This window comes from Podarcis muralis, chromosome 6 (assembly GCF_964188315.1).
Source record: "Podarcis muralis chromosome 6, rPodMur119.hap1.1, whole genome shotgun sequence".
NCBI lineage: Eukaryota > Metazoa > Chordata > Lepidosauria > Squamata > Lacertidae > Podarcis > Podarcis muralis.
Genome location: NC_135660.1, coordinates 43,848,792 through 43,871,620, shown reverse-complemented (window position 1 = coordinate 43,871,620; position 22,829 = coordinate 43,848,792). Strand labels below are relative to the sequence as shown.

The following is a 22,829-nucleotide window of genomic DNA, read 5'->3' as shown; positions in this document are numbered from 1 at the left end:
GGGTTAAAGGTCACCCTGGGCTCCTTGTATACACCATCCTGAGCTCCTTGGTGGGAGGGTAAGAATACACACTTGCACTAGATACACATTTATACTAGAGATATAATAGAAAATCATCATCAATGTAAGCTAGCGGCTGGATACACAAAGGAGCTTTGATAAGCAAGCCATTTAAAGAGCTTTGCAGGCAATTTGGGGTGATAATGGAGGTGTTATTATGAAGCTGTTTCTCAGATAGCAGAACCCATCTTTCCTGAAGCATTTGTTTTTGTTGCAAGGTAATGGTTCTTTGGGGACGTGGGTGGCGCTGTGGTCTAAACCACTGAGCCTTGGGAGCACCGCAACCCCAGAGTCGTTTGTGACTGGACTTAACTGTCAGGGGTCCTTTAGCTTTTTTTAATGGTTCTTGATGTATGTTCAGACCCAAACGCATACACAGCTTTGGAGCTGTATGACGGACCTCCTCCTCCTGCCTCCCTTTTTTTGGATTTGGGGCAAGATGGGACTTTAGTAAAAAGTGTCTGCAGTTTGTTAATTTGTGTACAAGCATTTGCCTCTCACTTTATGAAGACAGACATTAATAAAAGGAAAGCAATAAAAAAGAACAGAGGGGCAAACTGTACCCTTTCGGTGATGGCAATGCCTCCTACTTGAGGCACATCACCCTACTAGTGATGTATGTGGGGAGAACCTTTTCAGTTTAGGCAACTCACCATTTATTCTGATGATCGAGGACTTTAAACTCATACCCCTGCTCTGTTGCCAATACCGCAAGTGACTTATTTGAACTTTCCTCTACCACCCAGTAGTGTTTCCTGCATCATGCTTAAATCAGCAGAGTCAAAAAGCTAAGGCTTACTATTTTGTTCCAAAACTAATTGTTGGAGCAATTTCACTTTCCAGGGCTAGACCACCAATAGGAGAATGTCCAGGTTTGGCTTTGCCAATGATTGTCCCCCCCCCCCCCAAGTTTATTTTTTATTTTATTATTGATTCGCGTGCCACACTTAACAATGCAATCCTTTGTAAGTTTACTCAGAACAAAGTCTCATACAGATCAATGCTGCTCACTCCTAAGTAAATTTATTTAAGGATGCAACCTTAGAATTCCAATAATGCAGCAGGTAGCTATTATTGTGATGTTTTGAGTGTTAGGGTCAAAGATCAGAAAGCAAGTATGTAGTCTTCTGTCATTGACACCAACACATGATATTTTAGATAAATTTGTCAAATGATAATTGAACATCTCTCGGGAAAATAAAGTGTTATTTCTTCCAGAGTTAAAGAGTAGCCATATTTTCAGGAAGAGAGATTATAAAACCAATGGCATCAACTATTGGTCATGCTGGACAAAGAACATTGTGATTGATTCTGTAGTCTAATTTGGCCGTTCTGCAGAGAGCATTCCACCTTTAGATTGATCACATTGGCTAGAGAACCTCTCTGTACTAGTTCCTCAGCATGTTTATTCAGGATGTCAGAGTCCCACCAGCCCTCATTCTTCGAAACATGTTGCTCCCCAGAGTCCCAGCAGTCATAGAAACAAGGAGGTAACATCCTTCATTGAACTAATCGTCTGTACTGGCTAACAAAGGTGCTGTTCCCCCTCCCCCCTCAATTTGCAGCCTCTAGATACCTGCCACCTGTTCAAACAGTCATTTAGATGGATCATCTTCTATTTTAATAACATTTCCTATAATCCAGAGCTTGCCCTGGACAGTCTCATCTATCTTGTGCTCATTTTTGTGCCTTGCCACATTTCTGCATGCCATTTTTAGCTTCACAGCCCAATTGCCTCTCTTCCTGCCTCTCTCTGTAAAATACACTTGGGTTAGAACCAGTTACAGTGGCGCTACCCCAGCCTCATCTTAAACTGTGATACATGTGTGACCTTTGAATACCTTCTTCAAAGTAGCTGGGCTTTGTGAAGCTTGTCCCAGAGGTCTCCTTTCCAAAGCAAGCCAGGCAGCTTGAAAGAGAACACGTTGATAGCATTAGCCTCATCTCTGCCTAACTAAAGGCTTAAATCCATCAGTTAGGGTTGAAAATCTGCTCTGGCCAAGACATTTTCCACACAACCTGCCTCCTTTTTATATCCATTATCTCTGAATCACACCCAAAGCCTACCTGTTCTGATACTGATTGGGCCATAAGAGGCTCCTGAAGGACTCACAGACTTTGCTGTTTATCAGCCCCTTCATCCACCTCTTCTTTCTTGTTCTTTGCTTTGCCAGTAGAGTTGTTCATTTTTTAAAAAAGCCATCAGTACCATACATCACTGATGGTTTAATAATTTCCTCTGTGCCGCCCCTCCCCCCCCAGCACGGGTTTTCTTTATAATACCTGTTCTCAAAACTGTTAAAGAATTCTCTGCATTCCTGCTCTTTTCTTTACAAACAAACCCTCCACAAGTGCCTGGTGCTCTCATCTGAGCACCCTCCAATGCATTAGTCTCCTGCTGGAAATAAGTTGCTTGGAAAAGAGCCCAGTATTTTTGACTGATCTATGGATTCTATGAAAAGGTGCCATTTGTTAGCCAGCAGCAGGTTCTGCTACTCTCTGCTGTTGGAATGCTACAACCAACTACAGTCCTCTTTATCTTTTGCTATCTACCTTGCTTTTCAAAAAATATCAAATGGTGACCAACAGAGAAGCAAAAATAAAATAAAGATTAACTCTAACAAGAAAACAACGTAAGAGAAAACCAAAACAGCAGCAAAATGTAAAGCCAGTGGGAAGACCAAAAAGAAAGAAAACCCAGTAACAACATTAGATTCAGACTGATGCTAAAACACACACAAACACCTGGAGGTCTTCATGGACTGGTGAAAGGCAAGAAGTTCTATGGACTCACCTGCCTTATCTTGGGTCAGCGCTAAGCTGAGGCTCAGAGTTCAGCATCTATATATTGGGATCCATGTTTGCACAAACTGCTCTCCCAGGTTAGTTTGCACTTTGAACTGTACACCACACCCAGAGCCAAGAATTATGGTTTAATCAGAATCCTATCCAAGAAATGGTCCTGCTTCTTTTAGCTAAAAGTTCAGAGCCAACTGACTGAAGCTCCTGAATCACTAAAAAATGAAATAAGAAGATTTGGACCTGATCCCTGGCTTGTTTTGTACAACAGAGGGCTACCCTACAAATGGAAAATTAGAACAGGATCTCCTCCAAAGACTGGTGAAATTGAACAGGTTCAGGTGGGAGGCAGCAGTGCTTAAGTTATCTTGGTCCCATCTATATAGGGCTTTATGGTGAAAACCAGCGCCTTGAATTGCACCTGTCAGCCAGTTGGTGACTGACATGCACACTTAACTTGCTCCATTGGTCACATAGATATCAAGACTTTAAATCTGAACAAGCATACATAGGATCAGGCTTCTTTTTTGGCACTTGGTATTTGGATTCCTTTTATAATCAGAGGGAGTTACTGAAGTTATTTTAGGAAAGTTAGGAAAGGCAGAGATCAGTGAAAACATTTCCATGAAGTTGGAATAAAGCTATGATGCATTCCCATCAGTGTTTGCGTTTCAGTGTAAACACACTTCCTTCACTGACACCAGCTTAAATGGGATGGGGTGGGGGGAGGAATCAAACATGAAAGAAGCACACATAAAACAAAGGACTGTTTATATTCTTAGTGGAGAATTGGATGGTTTGATTGCCCAAAATAGAAACTGAGTAACTGGACACAGTTTATAACCACCTCAGTGCTTTGAATTAAGATAAGTGTGTATTTGTGGTAAGCCACTTTGGACACAGCTCACTGTGGAAAGGTGGCATATAAATAAATATTTCACCAAACATCCAGATTGTGTACATTGTGATGGTACTCATGCAGGTTTCTAAATCAATGTGATGCGTTAAGTTTTGGAAGTGGCAGATGTCGGTTTTAGGTCTGTGCTAAGCCTTGAACTTCCATGCCTGTGGCAGCCCAGTGGGTGATCTCAAGAGATTGTTGTGAAGATAATGATATAAAAATGGCAACAAGTTGTAATGCCCAGAGTATGAGTAACAAGCTGGCAGTCCCTGATTCACATCTCAGCTCATCCTTGAGTTTATTGGCTCATCTGAGCTAAGCCGTGGTTCTCTGAACCTTGACCTCTCGTTTGAACATTGGGCACAATACCACCAACCTATATGACAAGCTGCTGAAGATTACTGTGGAATCGTCAACTAAGCGCTGAGAAAAAATAACTGTGCTTTTAAATGTACGGTGTGAATGTGGCCTAGACCTAGCAATCAGCGCTACTGGAACTTTAGCTCAGTGGGAGACCCTTGGGCAATGAGGGTTGTGAAGGAATGAGAGTCTTTGCCACAAAAAACATCCCATTGTTACCTTTGGAGAGCAGGATTTGACGGGCCCTGAAGACCTGTCTCTCCCCTCTGAAAGAACTGTCCTATTTGTTAGTTTTCAAGCGGAGGCCTTTGGTCTTCAGGATCATCAGAGGGATTGATTACTTTAATGGATGCAAGCAAACCCTGTGATCCCCTGCCCAGAGGTTGATCTGTTTCTTCTCTTTGTGTTCTGCAGGATACCAACAAGTTCACACTGCCCTCTCACTTTGAGGAAGGGAAGGAAAAATGCCCTTACGACCCTGCCCGGGGCTACACAGGTCTCATTGTGGGTATGTACGTGCTTTCTCCTCCATATAACAGTTCGGCTTGGAATCCAGCTGGAGTGGGAAGAGCAGGCAGTGCCTCCTTTGAGTGGGGGTGTGGTGCTCCAGAGGAAGGCCATGCTCGCTCGTCATCCTGAGGGCCCACTGCATCTCCATCTCCCCCATCCCTTCCAGCACTTAAGTTTCCTTGCTCTTTTTGATGTCAGAGCAGCTGTAATCTCCCTGCCTGTGCAGCACCTCGGCCTCTCTAGACACATGGTGCGGCTGCTTCTCTTCCACTCTAAATGTGGCCGAAGTCATAAACCAACTAGGTGCTGCTGCATGACAAAATGACAGGGAAGTCATGGGTAGGTGATGCTCTGGTTATTCCTCGAATGCTCTCTTGGTGCCTAGCTCTGTAAGGGAGTTATTATGCACCGGCATACACAATGACCAAAGTCAATAAATCTCGGGAGCGGGTGTGTGGTTGTTATCAAGGGTGTGCTCTTCCTGCTTAGAGCAGGTGCAGAAGGGTTATCTTAATAAGGAAAGAAGCCTTTTGGGCCAAGCTTTGTTAGAGGGATATTGATCAGACACATCCGTGAGCAAAACCATTCAGAAAACTGGCCTTTCCTTACTACTTTTGCTGCATTGTCTCGCAGATGGCAGTTTATATACGGCGACGCGCTACGAATTCCGCAGCCTGCCAGACATCCGACGCAACAGGCACCAGCGGATTCTGAAGACCGAAGAATCCCCCTTGCACTGGTTGAATGGTAAGCCCCAGTAATCCCAGAGCAGTACCTCTGGGATCTCTTGTCTCTTCCCACACTGGAGGTGGAGGGAGTCTTGTGTTTGTAAGGCCCTAGGTAGTGGTGGTACTCTTCCCAACTCTGAAGCCAGAACGTGTCCTATTCCACTGCAGAAAGGAGCCTAACTGACTCCTGGATAGATCTGAACCCAGTTTGTTCCTGGTTCCCCTCTCTGTTGCCTATCCCATAGCCATGACACCCAGGCTTGAGATCATTTAGAGTTGCTGTGTGCCTCCTTTGGTAGTTCACCATCTAGTGACACCATCTAGTGCCTCCTTTGGTAGCTCTCCTCTAAATATTGTGCCAACCCTTTCCCTCTCTCCTTGGTGTTTTCAGATGCTGAGTTTGTGGCCTCCGTGCTGGTCAGGGAGAGTGTGCGCAACCCTGTGGGCGATGATGACAAGATCTACTACTTCTTCACCGAGAGAGCAGGAGAGGAGAGCACTTCTGTATTTGACAAGGCACAAGTGCCCAGAGTAGCCAGGGTGGCTCGAGTGTGCAAGGTAAAGAGACTGGTGTGTTGGAAAAAGCTTGAGTGTGCTGAAGGGCACCAGGAGGATTAATTCAGAATTTTATCTAGGAGTGCTTGGTGGTAGTGGGGAGACTCTTTCTCCCCATTTAAAAATGCCCCTCTAAGCCCTATAGTTACGGAGTCATTAATTTAAAAGGGAGCTTGGGATCAAATGAGATGTGTCATGGAAGATCTCTTGCAGGACATCCTGATATCTTGGGTTAAAAGGAATTGTGGGGGTAAGCTTTGAATCAAGGATGTAGTCCTAGGCAAGGGTTTTCCCCCCAGCTGTTTCTCCCTGTTCTATTTTGACAGCTTTATCCTTTGCAAAAGTATATGTTGGTGCCCCCCCCCGTCTTTTCTTCTTCTTCTCCCCCATGGCTTGGCAATATAGAAATCTAAACATTTTTTAAACAAGTCATTTCCAGTCTTTTAAAAAAATAACAGTTCAGAAAGGTCAAACAAAAACATTACTCTTGAAGTGGTGTTTATACACTGGACCTTTGGGGACACATGGCTGACTTTCTACATTCAAAGAAAAAGAGCTAGGCTATGCAGATAAGTATCAGCAAGCAACACTAGAAAAATCCCAGGTGCTTGGCTGCCCAAGTGCCCAAACATTGGATAATGGCACCTGAGGATCTTGAGCATAGAGCCAACCTTGCATGGGACAGACTGCCTCAAATGTTAAATATTTAAGAGTCTGAATTACGCACACACACCCATCTCTGACATAATGTATAAAGAGGCTCAGGTAACTCATATATATGAATCAGTCACCCCAAGAAAGGCTATAGGGAGAGGTAGTAACTCATCCAAGTTATGAATGAATGAATGAATGAATGAATGAAGACCCAAAGGCCCTTTTTCCTGGTAGGGTGACCAGATGGCTCCTGCACATTTAATAGTTGTGCGCAAGAGAGAAATTCAGCAGATGCAGCTTGCTTTTTCACCTGAATGCCGCATGTGCTGGCAGGTGATGCTCAGGCCTGGTGTGCATCTTCAGTTAAAATTAGAGTTGAATATTTGACTGAAGGGAGCAGGGCCACTTCTTAAGCAAGATCCTGATGGGGTGCAGTGCACAGAGCAACTTGAGAGGTGCAGGCTGAAGTGCAGTTTGGTCAGCCCAGTATGTAGCTGTGGAGGCTTGAGCCTCAGCTTTAGCCCTTCATGGACCTGGTGCTTTGCTTCAGCCACCTGTATATTCCCTTTGCACGCTGCCAAGCCCTTTACTACTCAAGTTCTAGATTGCAAAGCCTTATTCACAAGTTTTATCTGTGGCAAATATAACCATGATTATCCCTGTTAGCCTATTACTGGTCTATCCTGATTACCCTGTTGCGTCTCTTGAGATGGGTAGTGTCCATGGCTAAAACCCCTTTACAGCCCCTTTGTGTTGTTCACTGCTGAAGCAAAACTAGCTACTGGTGCTTAGGTGCCATAAAGCATCCAAAATAAAATGAAGAGGCAGTGTCGTATAGAGTGCTGAGTTTGGACCAGGGAGATTTGCAGTATGATCCTAACTAGCGTTGCCATATGTCCTCTTTTTCCAGGACACGTCCTCTTTTTCATGGGTAGAGTGGTCATAGTGATCCATAGTTAAAAGTAGAAGTCGGCAAATGTGTCTTTCCCCCCTCTCTCTTCAAAATACAGCAACCCCAACATGTTTACCCAGAAATAAGCCTCACCAAGTTCAGTGGGACTTAGGGGGAAACACATGTGCTTGGGATAGAAAACCTAGGTCTGCTCAGCCAGAAAACTCTAGAGTCCCTAACTCTGAACCTGGCCTATCTCACAGGGCTATTGCAAGGAAAATGTCAAATGGTCCCTTGGGCACTCCTTGAGAAGAGCTGTAGCTCCAGTGGGGGGGAGGCTAGCTAGATTTTTTGTCCCGGGTGAAGCCTCCAGAGGGACAGCAAATGCACATGGGGAGTGCCAAACTGGGTCTTAAACCCGGGTGAAAGAAAACCTAGTTTTGCCCTTGCCTTGAGGGTGGTGGCAGGCTGGGGGGGGATGCAAATGTGATAAAGGGCTAACCAAACCAACTGCAGTATACTGCAAGGATGAGCACTGAATCTCTTCTGCATGTGATGCCAGAGCACAAATAGCTCAGATAGAGGTGATACAGTCTTCTGTCTGTGCTCATGGCAAGGTGCCCTTGGCCCCAGAATGAGCCCTATCACTCTAGTGACTGCGGCAGTTAGCACTGGAGTTGGTGCTCACGAGGTTTTTGAGAGAGAGGCTTGTCAAAGCAGAAGTCCTTCCACTGGGTCTCCTCTAGGTGCTGCCAGCTCTGCTCAGGGCGTTGCAGTGAAACCCACGTTCCCAAGGAGGCTATGCTGCCCACCCCCAACCTCTTACGAATGCAAGCCTTGAAAAGCCAGAGTATGCTTGAAAGCCAGAGTATTCCAAGTGCATCTAAGTGAGGGCAGGGCAGAGTCAACAAGGCTGCATGGGATCCATCTTTCAGCTGTTCTGACAGATGGTTCTGGGCCCCGGGAGCATCCAGGACTCTGCTTGTGGCTCTGAATTTATGCATCAGTCACCTTGGCTGGTTATACCTCAGTCCTTGTAACCAGGGCAGCAGCAGCAGCAAATTGGAGCAGGCAGGCAGGGAGAGAGAGAGGAATGGGAGAGTGAGCTTGGCCACGAGAGATTTAAGGAGCTTGAGATGTGTGCCTGATCACAAGGTTAAGAGGCTATTTGATTACTGCACATAAGTATGTTCCCAGGGAGAAAGCGCTGGGAGGGAGGCAGAAACAAGAGTCAGCAGCAGGATGTTAAAGCTATGTACAATCAAATTGGAAACCAGGTTCTTACGAACAGAAACAAAGCAACAAGGGAGATTAGCGCCAACCGTTTATGAAAGGGATGTGCGCCATTACACCCAGAGCCCTGTGTCTTTGGCATCAGGTGTTGCTTGTTTTCTCCAGGGCCTGAGGCTTCAGTTGCATCTTGGAACGAGAACGGTCTTATCCGGAATACACAAGCTCCCCTCGGCATTGTGCTCTGATCGCTGGGTTTTGTCACTACAGGGGGGAGGGGTGATCAAGCCTCACACAATCCTCCTCCAAACACTGGTCTTGCTGTGTTTGACTCACAGGGAGGCAGAAACACTTGCTTTCAGAAAGATCAGCCCAGATTAGTTACCCTATTATAGCACCGAGAGATGTTCAGGGGGCTCGTTTTACAGTAATTTTGAAAAAGTATTGAGCCTTTCCTAGAGTGAACTAAGTTGTTAATCCTGGTTTGTTAATAGGCAGTTGTTTTCAGACGCCATAAGCAGACCCATGTAGTTTCCCAAGTGTTGTGCATTTAAATGATTTTGATGTAAATGTTTAGAAGCTGCTGATCTGTTTCAGTAAAGCTCCAAGTGAAAATGAGTTGGAGCCATCCTAGAAGACCTTGGTCCCAGCTTGGAGCAAACCAACATTAGTGCAGAACGTTCTGTTCACATATAGAATTCCCCTTGTTTATGCCCACAGTTTCCACAGGGGTAGACCTCTTGCAGCAAAACCAACAAAGAGCCTTGAGGCACATCAAAGACAAACATGTTTATTATGACATAAGCTTTTGTGGACCTATAGTCCGCTTCATAAAATATATGAAGCAGAACATAGTCCATGAAAACTTGTGCCATAATAAAATAGTTGGTCTTCAAGGAGCCACAAAACTATTGATTGCTCATTTGTGCTTCCCTCCCCCACTGTCTTTGGGCTTTTCATGCATGGTGAAACTGTACAAATGGGACCTTTCCACTGTATTGGAATCAGAGTTGGCCTTGTGCTTGGCTTTGCCTAACAGATATAAACTGAATTGGGACTTGGCTTTAGCCTCTGCCTTTCTTTTTCTGCATTCCAGAATGATATTGGTGGCAAGAAGATTCTCCAGAGGAAATGGACATCCTTCATGAAAGCAAGGTTGGCCTGCTATGTTCCTTACTATGAAGTACTGAAGGATGTTTTCAGTCTGGATGGTGGCGACTGGAGGAGCACCATCTTCTATGCAACATTCACTTTATCAGCACAGTGGTAAGCCAAGCATGCTAACTGCGTGTTGGGTACTCAAGTAACTGTAACCGTTCCGAAAAGATACATGGAGTCAGTTGAATTACACAAGTTCCATGTGCTGCCACCAGCAAAAAAGACGAACGAAATGCTAGGAATTATTAGGTAATGGTACAGAACACAGAGCAGGACGTGTCACGGTACCCTTGATTACCGAATATGGTTCTCAGTCTCAATCTCCTGCCTGCTGCATTGCAGAACTTGACTTGCAGTATGGTGCAGGACACAAACAAAGCAGATAGGCTGTTCAAGCAAGGGAACCTGGCCTTGAACATTTCAGCATTCCGGGGAGCATCTGCATTCACTTGGGCAAATTGGTTCAGTCTCTGTATTCCAAGGCAACAGGTATGGATTCTCCCCACCTCTGAAAGGTTTCCAGTGCCTGTTGTGGCACAATCCAAACATATGCCACACTGTTCAAAGCCTCATAAAAGACACCAAAGGAAAGTCAACTTGCATTGAATGGAAAGAAGGCCATTGTCAGTTGGTCCTCAGAGTAAAGAGGCTTTCAGCTGCTTAGACTGCGCTGGCTCTGCCAGTACCACCTGCTATATTCTCAGATATTTTTGCCCTCTGCTTCTGAGTGAGGCAGGAGGCTCGCCCTTCTGTTTCCAAGGCTGGCCTGCCTGTGCTTTTAAGCTGGACAGGGTCCATTGATGCTTTCATCCCACCTGAGCTCCAGTCAGTGGTGTGATGGTAGATGGAGGCTTTCAGTTTGGTTGCCAGCAAAATCCTCCTTGCCCTTGTAAGTATTTTGGCACTTGTGACTGATTCAGTTTGCCTGAGTGTTTCTTGCTGAGGGCAAGGAACAGATGGGACACTCTGAGCACTTTGTGAGACAAAAGTCCTATTGGTGAGCATCCATAGAATAGATTAATAATAGCTGTATATGCAGGAGGTGGTGTGGGATAGGAAGGGGAGTCAGCTTAGAATTCTGGAAGGGCTCACTTTGGCTTAATTGGGAGCAAGGGCCAAACTGTTCACCATATGGATTTTAACCACAGCAATAGGTGCTGTGCGACTTCACTGTTTGTGGACTGAGCCCAGTCTGAAGTCATAGCCAGCCTTTTGCACTTCCTGTTAGTTTTTAATGGTGGTATGAATTTTAACAAGTTGTCCTCAGCTAATTAGTAGCTTTGTGCTTGTAACATTTATCAAGTGGAAGGTTCACACTGGCAGCAAGATGGCACCCACTGAGCCACCATCCTCATGAGAGGGGAGCTGAACATCAGAGGCATTTATTAATGAGCACTGGCCGTTACATCTCAAAGGCTATTGAGAACGTACAGGGTATTTTGCACGTGGCCTTTTCGGGAATGTCAGGGGAATGGTTAAAGAGACAGAACTGGGGCAGCTGGTTGTTGTTATTATGTGACGATGAAGGAAAACCAGGGGGCTTTGCAGGGCTGACAGTCTTCCCCACAGAATGACAGGAAATGAGGAAACCTCCAGGATTACACAGGAATATCCTGCTCGTGACAGAAAGTCATTTGACTCATTTGTCAGAGAAGCAAAAGCTACCACTTACTCGCAATCTATTCTCTTGACCTGGCTTTGCACTGAGAAGAATTTCAGAGAGCAGGGTGCGTAAAGGAGACCACTGCCAAATCCAGGGAGGAGTGCAAAACTAAGAACTCACCACACAGCACAAAGTCCAGCAGGAGAAACAAGCATTTGCAAGCATCAGCATGAATTAACACTACAGGGATAAAGGAGTCCAGTTGGAGATGGCCCAAAATATTTTGGTGTTTGAGAATGAAGATATAAATGTTGCTACTGTGACAGCAATTTGCTGTTGTTTAATGGTACCTCCAAAATGCCCGGGGCAGGCGGACTTCCCCTGTCTAATGGTGAATCCAGACTCCCCAAGTCCAGTATATTTTGTGCAGAAAGGACACAGGTGCAAGGTAACATTTTCTAAATACTGGCTGGAAGTTCATGGAGGGATAGCAGGAAGACAGACGCAATGATAGCCAGTAAGTGGTAGCAAGGACAGGTGTGATTATTTGTTATTTATTTAGTTCATAAAATGTATACATCACTAGATTGTTAAAAAAAAAAATATTCAAAGCGGTTTATAGAGAGAATAAAACAATGCTGGGGATACAGCTGCAGAGAGAGGGCAGGGACCCTGAGAGAGAGTCTTGTTCAGATACAGAATCAGGCAGAATACCAGGACTGGCTCCAGGTTTTAAAGGCCAGAGTGCCAGCTGGCAGGCCCCAGCAGACCTACCCGGCAGTGGCAATGGGGTAGCAAGTACCAGGCAGCACCACTGCAATGCAGTGCAGAGCAGCTGGGCCCATAATGATTCAGAGCAGTACTGCATTGGGGGGCATTGCAGAAAATTTCAAATAGCAGCTCATACAGCCTCCCAACAAAGGGGTGGGGGTGGGAGGCATAAGCATAGCTGGGGAAAATTCTGCTGGCGCTCCAGCAGCTGCACAAGCCTTCTGCATAGGGAACTCAAGTGAGCCATTTCATCTTGGTGCAGGGACTGATTACTCTTCCAAGCTCTGCCTGGCAGCAGAGAGTGAAAGGGATTAAAGGTGTTGCCCTGTCACTCAGACCTTTACACGGTTTATGGCACCAAAGCTTCTTGATGAGTTATGGCTGCCTCAAGCAAAGGTTCTCAGAGGCAAGTGGAGTCTTGGGTAGTGGATGACAGTGCCTTGCATATCAGCTGGCCAGATGCACAGGAGGACAGAGCAACTGCACTTTTAACTGTTGAGTAGAAGAGGGAAATTCAGGAGGTGTAGCTGCTGAAACTCCCTCTTCCACACAACCATTAAACTTACAGGAGCCTCATCCTCTTGTGCATCTGGACACTCCAGATCTATAGTGAGGTATATAAGAACTGTTTGTACCAGCAGCTGCTCCTGCTTTTTAAAATAACTTGTTCAATTACTTTTAATATAAATGTGTAAAACATTTTAAAACTTTTACATATGCATGTTTCTCAGCTACTGAATTGTTTATTTTGTTCTCCTTTACCAAAGGCTGCTAGTCTGGCTCCACCCACATTCTGCCAAAACATTAGAGCAGGGGTCAGCAACATTTTTCAGCAGTGGGCCGGTCCATCGTCCCTCAGACCATGTGGTGGGCCAGACTATATTTTGAAAAAAATATATGAATGAATTTGTATGCCCCACAAATAACCCAGAGGTGCATTTTAAATAAAAGGACACATTCTACTCATGTAAAAACACGCTGATTCCCGGAACGTCCGCAGGCCGGATTGAGAAGGCGATTGGGCCGCATCCAGCCCACGGGCCTTGGGTTGTCTACCCCTGCATTAGAAAGTTCTACGTATAGTCCCTATAAAGGGGCAGTGCATGGGCAGCCAACTGCTTGAGAAAAAGGTTGCTAGAATGCTGCCTTACTGGTAGAAACAACTGCTGCTAACTGTTAGACTTAAGAACCCTGTAGTCATGACCTAACTCTCCATAGCCAAGATAGATTTTGCAGCTGATCTTGTGGCCTTTTCTTTTTTAAAAAAAGGCTACTGCCTGTCCCTGAAACAAGAAATGTTCCCTGCAGAGAAGGGCAGGGGTGCTTCATTCATGGGCCAGGTTTTATCCAATCTTAAGGTAAAAGGTAAAGGTACCCCTGCCCGTACGGGCCAGTCGTGTCCGACTCTTGGGTTGCGCGCCCATCTCACTCAAGAGGCCGGGGGCCAGCGCTGTCTGAAGACACTTCTGGGTCACGTGGCCAGCATGACAAGCTGCATCTGGCGAGCCAGCGCAGCACACGAAAACACTGTTTACCTTCCCGCTAGTAAGCGGTCCCTATTTATCTACTTGCACCCGGGGGTGCTTTCGAACTGCTAGGTTGGCAGGCGCTGGGACCGAGCAATGGGAGCGCACCCCGCCGCGGGGATTCGAACCGCCGAACTGACGATTGGCAAGTCCTAGGCGCTGAGGTTTTACCCACAGCGCCACCCGCGTCCCTCCTATCCAATCTTAGGCGCTATCTAATCCGTTTATCTGGAACGGGAGAATAATTTTCCTGTAAGGCAAGTGGGCTGGTGACAATACCCAGGATTTATCACATTCTCCTCCAACATGCAGTGTCATAGACTTTGTTGAGCCATCTGGGTTTAGTTCATGAAACCTGTTCCCGGTTGGTCAAACCAGATGATCTTCAGATTCCTTGCGGCCCTATAGTGCTACAAGGATCGTTCTATGTTGAGGGTGGGGAGCATGTGGCTCTCCAGACTATAACTCCCATCATCTCTGCCCACTGGCCATGCTGCTTGGGGCTGATGGGAGTTAAAGAGTACAGCAGTATCTGGAGCACCACAGGTTTCCCATGCCAGGTTTGTGTGGACCCAGAAGAATTAGCAAGAAGTGGAAGGCTCTGGTCTTGTGCTATGACCATGTCACCATGTCTTTCAGGAGGAGCATGGAGGTGTCTGCCATCTGCAGATACAACATCTCTGAAGTGCGGGCAGCCTTTGAAGGGACTTACATGGAATACCAGGACTCCTCCCGCAAGTGGTCCCAGTACACTGGGGAGGTGCCAGTGCCCCGGCCAGGATCAGTAAGTTACTTACCAACTTAATAGCTCTTAAACATCATTGATAATATTCTATTTAAGTCAGTTCGGAATAATGGCTGGCTTTTAGTTTTTGAACCTGAGTTTTGTTGGGTTGGTGCTGGAGGTTTTAATCAGTGTCAGACTTTATGGCTGGATTTTATCTACTGCTGTGTTGGTTTTTTCTGATTTATAGTTTTACTGTTCATTTTAATTTTATCTATTTGTCTGGGTGCATGTCACCTAGAGAACAGTTTTTTATTAGGTGACTCATGCACAGAATAGCATAAATAAATAACATCTTATTTTGCCTCTTGTCTCAGATAAAGGAGGTGGGAGGCACTCTCTTCCACCCAAGGAACACAAGAGTGCTCATAACTAAAACAGACAAGTAGAATCCCTAATATGCACCATTTCATACTGTGGGTGAAGGTTGAGGGCTCCCCTACTCAAAATAATCCATACCAGCAGAAAAGTAGAAGATCCTCCAATTAGGTTTTTCACAGGCATTCTAGGTTTGAGTGAATAGCTTATATTGCATGTAGGGTTGTGTTCAGTCTCTTACCTGCAGAGTGAAATACAACAAGCCTGGCAACTGGTGTATCAGAAGGGGCATTTGTTTGTATGCTTTAGCTGTTAGAGGAGGGGTGGAGAACCTGTGGTCCTCCAGCTGTTGTTGGACCCCAGCTTCCATCAGCCTCAGCTAGCATGGCCAAAGGTGAAGGATAATGGGAGCTGAAGACCAGAAGCATCTTGAAGCTAGGTGTGCAAATAATGCTCATTTCTCCTCTGCAGTGCATCACCAGTCGGGCTCGCAAGAATGGCTACAACACCTCCCAGGACCTGCCCAATGGTGTGCTGGATTTTATCAAGCTCCATCCACTGATGTATGAAGAGGTGAAGCCTGCGGATGGAGTCCCCCTGTTGGTGAAGAAAAATGTGGTTTATACCCAAGTAGCCGTAGACAGAGTCCGAGCCCTGGATGGGCGAGTGTATGACATGCTCTTCTTGGGAACAGGTAGGTGTGTTTGCATTCCCCGTGCATATCTAAGTGTCTGTGTGTCCTCATCTGTTAGGACAGAACACACATCTAGGGAGGTTACTCGTTGTTCTCACCCCTCTCAACCTTGTATCGGAATGTAGAGGAGACAAAGAGTGCAACCCTATTATGCTTTCTAAGCCTTCCAAACCTTTGTAGCTGAATCTGTGTTTTTTTTTAAGGAGAAACAGTTGGGTTTCTGTATGCTGCAGAGCCTCCCTTTCCCTAAGCTGTTCCAGTGCCGCTCAGTTCTAATTGACAGCTACTATGCTGTGCTTAACACTACTAAGCTGCAAACAGACATACCTGTAAACAGGTATGGTTGCTTTCCTCCCTGCCCCCCAAGGTGAGCCTTGCTTTTTCTGGCTTTTGCTCTTCAAAGGACACAGAGAATCAAAGGTTGATTATCTCTTCTTCTTCGCCCCTTTTCCATCACTTAGGCAGGCTTTGCAGGTTTTTGTCTCTCTCGAACATAAAAGGTTATATTCCTCTTAAGTTCTACTCCAAGTGATGCTTTTTTGATGACAAAACCTCAGCATCAAATCAGTTCTGGAAAATTGCTCTGAGAAAGGGAGAGGTGGCTTCATGATTGCCACTGAAGTTCCACTATGGAACTTGGGCAGTTACAACTTTGTGCCTGTTTAGAATTCAGTTGAACTCGTCTCAGAACTACAAATCCCATTATTCTGGGGAGAGGAAAAGAGCAGGAAAAGAAGTGACAAAACTGTTGTCCTGCAGCATAGACTGGCACTACAGTGTTCAGGCACACTTCTGCTTCTTGTAAATCTGGAAGTAGACAGATCCTCTCACTTGCCAACCAGACCCTACACAGGGCTAGCACCTTGAATTTTGCCTGCATGACTGATGTCAAGAATGAGACTGTGTGGGAAATTGCCTTTTTAATGTTTGCTCCCGTTTAACAGGTAATGGCTGGATTCACAAGGCTGTGGTCATTGGTTCCATGGTCCACATCATCGAGGAGATCCAGGTCTTCAAAGCCCCCCAGCCTGTGGAGAACCTTGTCATCTCTAAAAAGCAGGTACATGTGGCTTCGGACTCCACCCAAATGCTTTTGGTGAAGGCACACATGCACTGTAAAAAAGCAAAGCACCAACAAGGGTGCAGTAAACAAATGTTGGGAACAGGCCTATGTCAGCTGGAGAACCAATTCAGGATAGTCTGGACTTCATTGCTAACCTATGTCCTGCACACTTCTCTCTACCAAAGTTGTAAGATGGTCACCTTTTCTTCACACCACTGTAACAGGAAAGAACTATCCATATTAGCAAACGCTCTGTCAAGGTGTGGTTCCCCTTTGCACCTTTCACCTTGGAAGAAAAAAAAAATCATAAGCTTGTGGAACGTGGGTGGTGTTTTTCTTATGTATTCTGACTCTGTGCTGTCTCTGCCAATAGGCAGCCCTCAATAAAACTGTGCCTCGAGGGTGTTTATTTGGCTTTGCCTGTAGCTAAGGTGGTTCCCACCCAGTGTCCAAAGGCCCTGTCATGCGCTGTCCTGCCTCGGTGGAGCCCTTTGCTCAGCAGTCTGGAGCTTGTTCCTCCACATTCCTTGCAAAGCTGCTCAAGTTTAAAAGCTTCCCTTTCCAGCTCCCAGGAAGGACTGTCATTTTTTGTGACTTAACAGATTCAATTCTGTATGCATAATTTGCATGCCGCCTTTTCACCGTCCAAACCATGCTCAAGGTGGCTTACGACATAAATTCAGCATAACAAAAGGAGTAATAAATAAACAAAACATCAAAACATACACAACCAAACTGAACAATTTCCACACAAAATCACAAGGTCTAAAATAAAGATACACAAAAACCAACAGCAACAATCCCCCCACCCACGGCAACAAAAGTCTGTTCAGCAACCTCAGCTTTTGTAGCTGGAGTCAGTCCAGACCCCACCTTCACAGGCCAGGTGGGAAAAGGCTTGTAAGGTAGGGAGCAGGTCTTGCAGCCAAGATGCTTTGTGCCTCTATGATGACAGGCAGGAGGGGGGGGGGGAAATCACTAGATAAGAACCTCCATCCTAGCAAACGCTGCATCTGTTGAATACTTTAGTTCCCGTCAGGCAAAACAGCAACAGCCCTATTTGCAGCTCAGTCCCTAGTTCCTTTCTCAGTGTGACAGTGAAGGTTTATGCCTCCCTGGTACAGCTGTCAGGGGAACTTGTGTGATGTACTGCAGGTGGGATGATATTTTAGTACTATAATATGTGCTGTCATATGTGGTTCTGCAGGCTCCTCCAGATCTTGTTAAGACTACAATTCCCATCATCCTTGACCACTGACCATGTGCTGGGGGTCATAGGAGTTGCAGTGCAGCTACATATGGAGGGTACCACATGGGCTAACACCCTTCCTGCTTTCTCTTTGGGCTCTTTTTCTAGGACTGCCACAAATATTTAGTTGGTTGTGTTTTTCCTGGCTTGGAGATAAAAAGGGTGGGGAAAGCTTAGCCAGGCAAACGCCTGCATGTCATGCTGCTGTTAAAGGGAAATAATATAGATGGGATTCAAGGAGGGACTTTTCCTGGCCTTTGTTCTTTCTCTTTCATTTTAAGCATCTCCCTCCAAGTGGTCAGCAGGGAATGCAACTCTGCCCTCAGACTTTTTTTGATGTTAGGGTGGCTTTGGAGAGGCAGCAAATCTATGCACCGGGTGATGAACACGTACAGCAGTAGGATAGCCGTGAGCTGGGAAGGATAAATGGCTGCAGGGTGACCCTAGTGATTTACTCTGGTTCCCTGCTTCCCTCTGCTGGTCAAACACTGGTGCTGAAGCTACCTGTTACCAACACATGATATTGAATGTACCAGCTATAGCTGAGCCCGGCTTCTATAAAAATCCTGGCTTCCAGTTCTGCCTTTTAAGTCATTCCAAGGTATGGTCTGAAAACCACCACCTTGCTGAAGTGAAGCAGGTCTAGTCAGCGCCTGGAAGAGTGGCTACCTGGGAACAATGTATTTGCCACCTTAGGTTCCATGGCAGAAGGCAAGATATGAATGTAAGAAAAATAATACCGTGTTTTTCCGTGTATAAGATGCCCCCATGTATAAGACGCTCCCTATTTTTGGGAACTCCAAATTAAGAAAACACCCCTCAGCACTACCCGTGTATAAGACGAGCCCCAATTTTAAACCTCATTTTTGGTTTAAAAAACCTAGCCTTCTGCATGGAAAAATACAGTAATTAACCTGGTCCTTGAAGCATTGCAGCTTACATTGCCTTTCAACAGTTAATTGGATGTTTCAGTTCCCTGCCTTTGCATCTCTGCTGAGTGCATGTCCTGTCTTTTCTCTCTTTGCAGAGGAGTCTGTATGTGGGGGCTCAGAGTGGAATCCTGCAGCTACCATTTTCCTCCTGCAAGCGCTATGTCTCCTGCTTTGATTGTATCCTGGCCCGAGACCCATACTGTGGCTGGGATGGTGAGACTTGCAGAGAAGTAGCCGAGATGCTGGACAGGTAATTGAAAACTGACTACAAAGAACTGAACGTGTTACAGTGGTACCTCGGGTTAAGAACTTAATTCGTTCTGGAGGTCCGTTCTTAACCTGAAACTGTTCTTAACCTGAGGTACAACTTTAGCTAATGGGGCCACCTGCTGCCGCTGCGGCATCACAGCGCGATTTCTGTTCTCATGCTGAAGCAAAATTCTTAACCCGAGGTACTATTTCTGGGTTAGTGGAGTCTGTAATGTGAAGCATCTGTAACCCGAGGTACCACTGTACTTGCATGCGGAGTATACTTGTGCACAAACTGGAGCAGAGCGATACTTTTAAACCTACCCTGCTCTTTCCCCAAATGCTGGATATTTGGTTGTTGTTTTTAAACAGCTGCCCATTGGGTGTGTTTGTCTGACTAAGGCAGCCAATGTGTGAGATCCTGCTGGCACTCCACATGACTGGGACACCAAGTTGCCTGGATGTCCCAGTCAGGCAGATGCCCTGTAGGCAAGGAGGAGCTCATACATTGACCATGCTCAATGCAGCTATTAAAGAAAAGAAGACTTGAGGTGGGTTAAACATGTGCTCCCCACTCTGGTCTGTACTCAGGCATGTCCTACATATGAGTAATGCATGCATACAGCTTGCATCCAAGACCTATGTTCGCCAACACTTGGTGAAGCCGGGGTTCTGTTAAGGCACAACTAATGTGCTTCTGCATTGAGACCTATCCTACATTGCGGTTTACTGGATCAATGGAGTATTAGTTTGTGCTTGTTTGAGACTTAACAGCATTCCATCACTCTATCCCTCCCTATTGAAAGTGGGCATTTGACAGGACACCCCTGTTATTTGGCTTTAAACATATCAGGGCATCTCTCTGTCTCATACAAAACGGGTTAGGTTTAGTGGATTCTGATTTTGCAGGATATCTAAGAAGCTGTAGTCAGCGGACAGTAATAAGAATATATTCCAGAAAATTTACATGCTTTACAACAATGCAAGTTTTGAGTGTGTGCACGCTAAAATATAAATCCATTACAAGAATCACAGCATAAATGTATAGATAGGGCAGGCAGTTAAATCCTATAGGTTGCTAAATCCCATAGGAACTCACTGAAAGCCTATTTAAATAAACATGCTTTACATTGTGCCCCCCCCCCAAACCCCCTGCAAGCTTGGACTCAGATTGGGTCTTCCTTAGTAATACCTTCTCTTTAAGACCTGGACTACAGCTGAGCAGCCATAGCTCCATACTCTAATTAAAGGGATCACACTGAAGACCTCTGTATTTTGTCGCTGGGAGTGTCTGCTGGCTGTGCACGTGCCCTTGTGTGAGGTGACATATGCAGGTGACTCGGGAGGTTTCAGCAAAGCCTGCAGTTTGTGTATTGGATATTGTGCAGCTGTGCATATTGGGGTGCTTATGCTGGGGAGGGCTGCCTGCTGGAGCATGTAAGATTCTGCCCACAAGGGTATTAATACCCAGAGATTTCATCAGGTGTGTGCTGCATGCCAGTGAGATTGAGTATCTTTGCGCTGCTGCCTTTTCCCAGCTGATCAAGGTTTTGCTTATATTGGCTTAGGAGTCTGCTGATCCAGGACATTGTGCATGGCAATGTGGGCTGCTCGAACGACTCTGCCCAGGGTAAGATTCTGATACTGCCCCTTCTGGAAGCCAACGGAGCCTTGCCTCTGCTACCTTGGTCTGGTGCTCTGGGTTGAGAGAATGGATAATGATTCCTTCCTAAGGGGAATTGTTCATCTGTTTCCAACCTTTGCTTGTAAGAGGAGCAAACTTCCTACCCAGACTCAAAGTTTGTTTTCCTTAATTAATAGAATATTTCCAGCACAGGGTTATGTAAACAACAGAAAAACCACGAGATTATGGACACAAAGTAGTGCAAATTAAGTAGGACAACATACATTTCTTTGCATTGTGGGTTTTTCATTTATCAAAATTATTCTTTCACTCATTGTTTTTGCAGTAGGGTGGAGTAAGGGAATGGGGGAAGAGAGAGCCATGAATGAGGGATGTTTTATGGGACAGTTTTGAATACTAACCACTCACTATAGGGCTGTGCCTATCCCAACTAAGGGATCTAAGCTTTCTAGAGCCTGGCCTCAGATTCCCTTTATTATTTTGCTTTTAAAAATAAAACAACCCTCCCCAAACCCTTTGGGTGTCCCATCCCCCTTAGCTGGAGAGCCCAGAGTGGCTCTTCCAGAGTATTAACTGGCACTCCAGTCTGACACCTGAATTGTTGCGGCTCAGGTAGGGCACCACGTCGGTGCTTACTACGTGCGTTTGTGTCTCCTGCAGCCACACCCATGCAGAAGAACCGGACAGTGCTGTGTGGTGATGACGTTCTCCTGCCTTGCGAGCAGATGTCCAACCTGGCCCGGGCGACCTGGCTGGTGAACGGCACCAAAGTGCTGGCGGAGGACGGACAGGGCCGCTTCCGCCTCGGGGTGGACGGGCTGCTGGTGACAGACACCCAGCCGGAGCACAGCGGGGAATACAGCTGCTACGCAGAGGAGAACGGCCTCCAGGCCCTGGTGGCTGCTTACACCCTGAACGTGCTCCCTGAGCAGCGAGTGCCACAGCAGGCATCCACCGTGTCGCACCCGTACTGGCACGCCGCCAGTGCCACTTACGGGGACGTGAGGTTCATCTACATTGCCGTCATCACGCTGCTGGGGGGGCTGTGCCTGGTGCTTAGCGTCGTGCTGCTCTATGTCTCCTGCCTGCAGAAGCGCAGGGGCAAGTACAGCCTGGGGGTCCCCCAGGCGCCCAGCGTGGAGCTGCAGACGGTCTCTTCCAATTGCCTGGGCAAAGGAGGGGACGAGGACGAGGAGCAGGACCCGGGCACCTACCTGGATGGCTGCCTGCAAATCATCCCCGGGGAAGCCCCCACCGTGCCGTCGCCCTCCAAGGAAACGCTCCCCATCCCACCGCCGCCCCCTCCTCCGCTCCCTGCCGAGTTCACCAACGGCATCACCACTTTGCCCAGCATGCTGCGCAAGATGAACGGGAACAGCTACATGCTCCTGCGGCAGAATGAGGAGCCGTGCACCTCTCCGCTCTACAACTCCTTCACAGAGGAGCTGAGCAAGATCTTGGAGAAGCGGAAACACACGCAGCTGGTAGAAAAGCTGGACGAGAGCTCCGTGTAGGGCAGGGTGGAGGGCACAGGGAGCCCACTTTGCTGTGAACTAAACCCTCTAACTGCCCTCTGTGATTCCTCCTCCCCAGCCCAGCAGAGAAACAGTGTTACGACTCAGCAACTACCTCTGGCCGGCCCTCCGGAGCAGCCACAGGCTCCATGCTCATTTCCTTCTCTCTCTCTCTTTTTGGTTGTTGTTTTTTCCGTTGGCGTTGATGGTTTGTTTTCCAATTGCTGTAAAAAAAGATCTTATTTAAATGGAATTATATTTATATATAAAAACAATGATCGATAAACAGGAGCCACAGCGATCTGTTGGGTTTGTCTGGGTGGGGTATATCGGAATGTGCCCTTGGCTTGCGTGGGGAATGATGCTGTCAGGCTGGACAGTGGGGTGGTTAGAGGGTGGTTTCCTCCCAATAGTTGCAACGGCCAGAAGGGCATCAGCAGTCATAATGAGGGGACAGGACGTGCAGCTGCCATTTCAAGAGGTAGGTCACAAAACTTCTTTGTTACATCCAAATTACGTCAAATTCAAATCACATTTCAAATACATCTATATAAATAGAATTAGGGGTGTTTTTTTCTGAGCATCAGATATAAATGATGGCTATTGGTTAATCCTTCAGAGGTTGGGTTTTCCT

The 22,829-nt window shown here is 46.4% G+C and overlaps 1 protein-coding gene across 5 annotated transcripts in view; it reads left to right on the top strand.

The window, feature by feature from the left end:
• Positions 1 to 22,486, top strand: part of SEMA4G (semaphorin 4G) — a 96,070-nt gene extending 73,584 nt beyond the window's left edge. For all 5 annotated transcript variants that reach the window (XM_077930173.1, XM_077930176.1, XM_028730449.2 and 2 more), the window contains 10 exons: positions 4,535 to 4,628; positions 5,264 to 5,377; positions 5,750 to 5,916; positions 9,786 to 9,955; positions 14,387 to 14,531; positions 15,321 to 15,543; positions 16,488 to 16,603; positions 18,883 to 19,037; positions 20,605 to 20,666; positions 21,342 to 22,486. In XM_077930173.1, coding sequence (XP_077786299.1) covers positions 4,535 to 4,628; positions 5,264 to 5,377; positions 5,750 to 5,916; positions 9,786 to 9,955; positions 14,387 to 14,531; positions 15,321 to 15,543; positions 16,488 to 16,603; positions 18,883 to 19,037; positions 20,605 to 20,666; positions 21,342 to 22,195 — 2,100 coding nt within the window. In that variant the 3' untranslated portion in view covers positions 22,196 to 22,486. The remainder of the gene's footprint in view (positions 1 to 4,534; positions 4,629 to 5,263; positions 5,378 to 5,749; positions 5,917 to 9,785; positions 9,956 to 14,386; positions 14,532 to 15,320; positions 15,544 to 16,487; positions 16,604 to 18,882; positions 19,038 to 20,604; positions 20,667 to 21,341) is intronic.
• Positions 22,487 to 22,829: the final 343 nt, after the last annotated feature.